Source organism: Teleopsis dalmanni, chromosome 1 (assembly GCF_002237135.1).
Source record: "Teleopsis dalmanni isolate 2A chromosome 1, ASM223713v2, whole genome shotgun sequence".
Lineage (NCBI taxonomy): Eukaryota > Metazoa > Arthropoda > Insecta > Diptera > Diopsidae > Teleopsis > Teleopsis dalmanni.
In genome coordinates this window covers 228,455,345-228,462,254 of record NC_051846.1, presented here as the reverse complement: position 1 = coordinate 228,462,254, position 6,910 = coordinate 228,455,345, and the positions used below count along the sequence as shown (strand labels likewise).

Genomic DNA, 6,910 nt, shown 5'->3' with positions numbered 1-6,910 from the left:
GTATTAAGACATTTAGTATCACGAGGAATCGAATCAGCTTCTTCGGAGAGAGTTTTTAAAGGTCTTCATACTCTAGTTGGTATGTACCTTAAATGTTGTTAGTTCTGTGGCCTAGTACATCACAGTTGGTGATCAATGTTCCTCATCATAGCAGAATTTGCAAATATTTGTGTCCGATATACCTATTTTATGTAGGTGTTTATTGCCTTCTTGTTTAGGTTGAGAACAATTTTTGCTCTTTTGGTGTCCAAATACAAAAAAATTGTATTTAATACTCTTCAAAAAAAAGTTTAGTAATAGTTTAGTTTAGTTAATATTTTTAAGAGTCTACTTTCATTATTAACAATTGTACATAAGACATTTCAGTGGCGATGCTGTTGAGTGTAAAAGATATATAAATAGGAGTAGAAGGTACTTCATGAAAGAAGACTCTACATAAAAATAAATTGGGGCATAGTTTTGCCATCCCTGTGCTAAATATGTTGCAAACAATTGTTTTCATTTTTATTTTTGATCTATTTAAAATGACCAATTTCATAAAATATTTCTATTGAAAACTTCTGCGTAAATATTTATATTATATATTTAGTAAATTATTTATTTTCCTAAGTTGAAACTGTAAGGTGAGGTAAAAAATAAAATCCAAACACACACACATTTTGTATATTTATAATAACATATATTCAATAGATCAGTTATTTGGGGCTTAATGAAGCAAATATATCTTGTACATCTAAAACTGAAAAACATATCACTCCATTAATTTCTTAATCTTTAGATAAAAGTGTGATATATATTTATTTCAACACTTCTTTAAAATTTCGAAGCTGTTTTGTATACCTTATTTTTACTCGATTCCTGCAATCATAATTTTCATAGGAGCCAGATCTCTTGTAACAATATTTTTATATCGTTGGGAGACAGACCCATATAATACGCTGCATGATGAGGGAATTTAAAGCACAATTCAAAGAAGAAAAGGAAAAATTGTTGTGATCGACTTGTGACATAGTAAAAACGAACATATTTATTCTTCAATTTTTTCTTTTTCGTGCACTGCGACCTAAAAGATCTATTGTGCCCCTTTGTCGGGTTAGAGTATTTCTCCAAGTCCGATTTCTTTAATGAAAGACAGTATGGATCTTATCTTTCCCAGTCTTGAATCCTTATGATCCATGAAATACCCTCCTAGGTGTTTCTTTCGCTTATGCATCAGTGCCGGGCACTCCCCAAGCACATGGTATGCCGTTTCTCTCTCTTCCCTGCAGTATCTGCAGCCTGAGTTGGATTGAATTCCTGGCAATTACCTAATAAGTTAATCTGTGCAATAGAATAGGTGATACAAACTCTAGAACCAAGGTTGTGTACAAGCCAACATATTGAGAAGAAATATAAAAAGAGTTTTTAGCCTAGAATTAAAAAGGTACAATTCCGTAAATTAGAAAGTATTTTTTTTTACAAATTAGAAAGTGAAGGGATGAATGATTTTAGAAACAGTGGATTAGTCTAGAAACTATGAGTGTAACTAACTGCCATCGACTGTTTACTGATAATATTATCTACAGGTAGATAGTGGAAGAAGCTAAATGTAGAAAGGTTATAACGTTGGAAATATTGATACTCTTAAATTTTGTTTTTTAAAAATTCTAAAATATCAATTTTAAAAATTAATTGTTTAACTGATATCTAAAGGTAGATAGTGGAAGAAGCTAAATGAAGGAAGGTTATAACGTTAGAAATATTGATACTCTTAAATTTTGTTTTTTAAAAATTTTAAAAAATTAATTATTTAACTGATTGTATTCAGTGTTATCCATTGTTACTGATAGGATTATAAACTGTTACCAATAGTCTTTTTTGTTGTTTTGTTTTTTACGTCGTTAGCTACCAATAGTCAGGACTATCAGTTACTTTTTATAGTTGAGAGTATTAATTATTACCAAGAGTAGGAACTACCAGTTTCTCCTGGTAATTTGCTCTACCGGTTGTTGTTGATAGCTGGTATTTTCGATAGTTTGCTTTTAATAGGTTTAAGCCCAAAGAATTTTTGCTCCTAAATTTTGTACTTGTTTAGACATATGATTATCAGTATTTATTATAAAATACTCGATTTTTAACACAACTATATGTGCGAAGCATTGTCTATCTATGTGGTGGTCAGAACTATTAATTTTACACCACCTCTAGTTGCACAAAACATGTAATATTTTTTTTTATCAAATGATTTTTATGGGCTTGGAAATCTATTATATCATATTGTTATTTCTAATGCTAAATAATCCATTTCTAATACAAGATCTGTAACAATTCAAGTAAAGCTTAAGCTTATCTTCTGTTTTATTTTTTTATAGATTTCATAAAGCAATATGAATTTAGAAAAAAACTTTGATTAAATATCTAAAAAGTATTTATTTTAGTTTATATCTTATAACATCTAAGTTATATTTGCACACCTTTTTAACATATACTAAGATGTTTATTTATAAAATCTGAAATAAATTAACATTCAAGTGTAAAATCAGTATTGAAAAATATTTTATATTGGCATTGTTATTTATGTTACCTTAACTTACTTGCACAGTTTTATAAACTACTATATGTTAAATAAATATTTAAGTAGAATAACATATATTTTTCCTTTAATTAATTGGTATTTACTTTAGTTTAACATAACTAACAGTAACTAAAATTATATCAAAATATTTAACTTTGATTTCATTTGTAAACACGACCCATGTATAAACTACTTGCTGGTACAATTGCATTCCAGTGGCGGAGTTGCAATGGGCGCCAATGTTGTTGCAAACTGTTGAGTTCAACCGCCGAAGACGACAAGTAATTGGAACTTATTTAAGTTTTAATTTTATAAGGATAAAGGCAACACAGACATGCAAATAAATTGATGTTTTGATTAGAATTTAAAAATTATGTTTATTAAAAAAATAAAAGCAAAGAAAAAATATTAATGCTAGATATTCGATTACAATTGTTTGATAGAAAAATGTCTAATACTCATCGCATACTCATCGCATACTCATCTATGATCTAAGTGATGTAAAAACAAAAGTTATTTTATGAAATTATATAAAAATATACTATTTAGCAAAGTAAAATAAAGCATAGTTTTGAAGTTTCTGTGCAAAATGCAGATAATGCCAATTTGCGGCAATTTTCAGTGCAAAATTATTGTCGTTAGATTTGCAACTTTTGTAGTTTATCTTCACATTACTATTCTTCCTTATGGTCAGGCACTTCCCAAAAGACTTCGTCCTGATGATGCTCTTCCTTATTTAGTTTACGAACGTTTGTGTACTTAAGCACAATACCTTCCAGAAGCAAGGAGCAAGAATTGTTCCATAGCAAAAGCAAAAGCAAAAGAAAATATAATATTATTTTATATTAGAAATTTGCCATGATGCTCTGAGACATTATATTTAAATTTTATTGTGTTCACCTGTTAAAATGCCGCCAACAATAGCCACAATTACCGTCATGGCAATACCGAAAAGTTGGTAACCTGCCTGTGCAGAAGCTGTGCGATTGTAGCCCTGAGTATGAGTATGGTTGCATGCAAAACAAATTTTATTTAAAACAAATTAAAATGAGAAAATATTTATACTTTTTGTTTTTGTACAACTTACGCCCAATATGATAGTTGAACTGTTTTGGGTTTGTTGAACTTCAATTTCCTCTGTAGTTACCATAGCCGGAAAGATTGTAGTCATTTCGGACTTGTATTTTTCCTTGGTCACCAAGGCAGCAACAATGGCGGATGCAATGGCCGAAATGAGTGCAGGCATACCATGCAAATTGTGTACGCCACAGGTATCGTGTATGCGCAACTTGGAGGCCATCAGAGGCTGCAATGAAACAGATTGCATATAAAATTTCAATGAGCATAAAAATATAAAAATAATTCATTACGTGCACAAATAAAATTTTAACATTATTTTAAATACGAGTATTTTAAATACGAGCAGTAAAAAAATCTTTCCCTAACCCTTGTTGTTTTTTTTATAAATAAATTTCATTAACATACTTGAATTATTCGCTCAATTGAACTTGAAGTGCCATCAACTTTTCAACTTTAGTGACGCTTTCGTTTCATCATCAGTAAAGTCAGTTGGTACACAGAGGAAACCCTTTTTTTGAGCCGAACTTAATGCATTAGCAATTCATTCATTTGCTCCATGGTGAGCTGGAAAATTTGAAAATGTTGCACTTGTATGCACTTGACTCCACAAATATTTATACGTTCTGTTATTGTGCGGCATTTTGTTCATATGTCCTCTAAGTGCACTTCGGAGACTAATTTGCATTTTAAATGAAATTTAATGAATTATTTAAACTAATTACGCTTTAACAGAATTACAGTTGTTAACTTCAGCTTTTTTCAATGTTGTTAAAAGAGTTATAAAATAATTTTCTTCTCCGTAAAAAGGTAAAAGGGAGATGTGACTTTTAGACTGACTATTGTAAAACAAGAAATTAAAAAAGATTTTGTCTGTCAGTACTTATAAATATTAATTATTTAAATTTTATTTAATGATATAAATTTGAAGCACTTATAGGTATTAGTAGGTTGATCACATTTTAACAGAATACAATATGCAGAAATTAATGTTTATCGACAAGCACCAAAAAATTACACAAACAATGTACAATTTGATATAAATTTCGTTTTGGCGCTGCGGAATTTAAATACCAAGATATAATCCCGTGTATGTTGTTGATATTGTTTTTGTTTTTCAAATTTATTTTCATTCTCATCTTCAGTTTTAAGTATTCTCGATTCATTAAATTGAAGCACTTCAGATATTTAGATGGTTTACAGCGCAAAGATCCACATGGAGGCAAATTGTTTTTTAGAGCAAAGTTCACTGGCTCATTTACATTGTGATTTATTAATAAGTAATATATCCTTAATTGCATAACACAAATATTTTTTTATAAATCTTTTAAACTTGATTAAAAATAAAATTGTAATTAATTAATTTAATTAAATTACAGCTGGCTTATGATTTCGTTCTATTATAATTCAGCAAGTGAATTTTTTAATGAACTTTCACAGCAAATTAATAAAAGTTTCAAGTTCCAACATATAAGTCATATACGGTTTTGGGTCAGTTGGTTAATGTACACTGACTCTGAGCTTCAAATTTGGCAGGTTGAGAGTTCATCTTTTAATACTTGCAGTCTCAAATAATTATTTACGAATAATTAAATACAAAAAATAAATTCAAGACCACTGTTGAATAGGTATTTGTGTAATACTCGTAACAGCTGTACGGTCAGCCAAAAATTCAATTAATCAATGAAATAATAAAATTTTATTGTTATAACTTAATACTATTCAAAATATCTTTCTATTGAAAACAATAGGAATGGGTATAAATGGGATACCAGTTCCAAACGGAGCAATGCACTGCGACCATGTTTGATCTTTTGTGCTGCAACAGTCCCTCACCGAACAGAAGATATTCAGCCTTCCGAATGAAATCCACAATGTCGGCCGTTGAGGATCTCCTAATGTCAGAAGGGGAGAGTAGTTCGCTACTCAGTGACGTCTTTCTGGCCCAGATTAAGGTTGGGCAGTTACAGAGAATGTGACTAGAAGTCTTGTCTGCTTCTAAGCAGAGTCGATAATTTATCTCTTCGGACAGACCCATTTTGTTAAGGTCATAACGTAGTCCATGGTGAACCGGTTAATATCCCACCAGCAACCTCAACTCTGTTCTGCAGAAGAAAGATATCTTAGCGTAACTGTAGGGATGAACTAGCTCTGGAATGTCACGCCAGTAGTGACTTTTGGCGGCTGAAAACCATTTATGAATCAGAGACTTAGTTGTAGACCAACTTAATTCACAATTTGGCTCTTGTCCACAGATTTGAATGGCCTCGTAAGACTGTCAGCAGACTTATTATCATTGATTCCTATGTGACCAGGCGCTCAGCAAAGTATTAAGCATAAAATATTTGACCTTCATCCCCTTCATTTGACTTCATCGGAGCATTCGACAGTCGTATCTTTTATAAATAGGGACCTAATATTCAGTTATTACCTTCTGGAAAATGGTGCAATGATCACTTTTTTTGGGTTAATTCTTTGATTGAAAACAATAGTTTATATTAAGAATTTAGTTTCTTTCGTCAAAACCGACGTTAAAATTCAATTTAATATTATTATTTAAGTAATAGGCTATTAAAGCACCGCGACCTAAAAGATCTATTGTGCGCCTAAAGGTTAATTTTAGCCTATTTATAAATCTTGTAATTGCTGTGGGCTTAATTTTACCTATTTGACTTGGGACTAATATCCCGCTTCCAAGGTAATCGAGTCTACATCTTGCCACCGCTGGGCAGTTGCATAAAACAGGTTCTGATGTTTCCTTCTCCTCATAACAGAGTCGACAGGAGTCACTTTCTACCACATCTATAATTCAATTTAATGAATATTTTTATTAATATTTTCTTTGGTGTGTTTTTAATTGAGAATAAAAGACTAACTACCTGGTTCAGAATAAAAATGAAATAAATAGAAATCAATATAAAAAACATATGCAATTTTATAGAGATGCCTTTATTTAGCAATAACATTTTAAATAAATGTTATTAAAATCAAGTCACCATTTGCTCCTGTGGGGTTGAAGTGTCAGTTGGATTCGAAGACATTTTTATTACCGTAAAATAGTTTTGTGCAACATTTTATGTGCGTAGCTAAAAACCTATCAACATTCGCATCTCTCCATTTGCATACACACTAATCTATAAATTCTTTGAATAACTACAACTTTGCATGGCATAGGAAAATAATTTTCTGTTTTGAATAAATATTTGAATGTGTAGGAATTTGTGCAGAAATGTCTAAGCCATAAAATAGCTAAGAATGCCTTGAGGCCATTAAACTGCA

The 6,910-nt window shown here is 30.7% G+C and overlaps 1 protein-coding gene across 1 annotated transcript; it reads right to left on the bottom strand.

Annotated features, from left to right (window-relative positions):
• Positions 1-2,549: 2,549 nt before the first annotated feature.
• On the bottom strand, positions 2,550-3,861 carry LOC119667936 (ammonium transporter Rh type B-like). Its single transcript, XM_038077289.1, has 3 exons — positions 3,642-3,861; positions 3,455-3,548; positions 2,550-3,326 (listed from the first exon to the last, which is right to left on the bottom strand). Exons 1-3 carry the CDS (start codon positions 3,852-3,854, stop codon positions 3,229-3,231), a joined length of 405 nt encoding a protein of 134 aa, XP_037933217.1. The 5' UTR covers positions 3,855-3,861; the 3' UTR covers positions 2,550-3,228.
• Between the last annotated feature and the right edge of the window lie 3,049 nt (positions 3,862-6,910).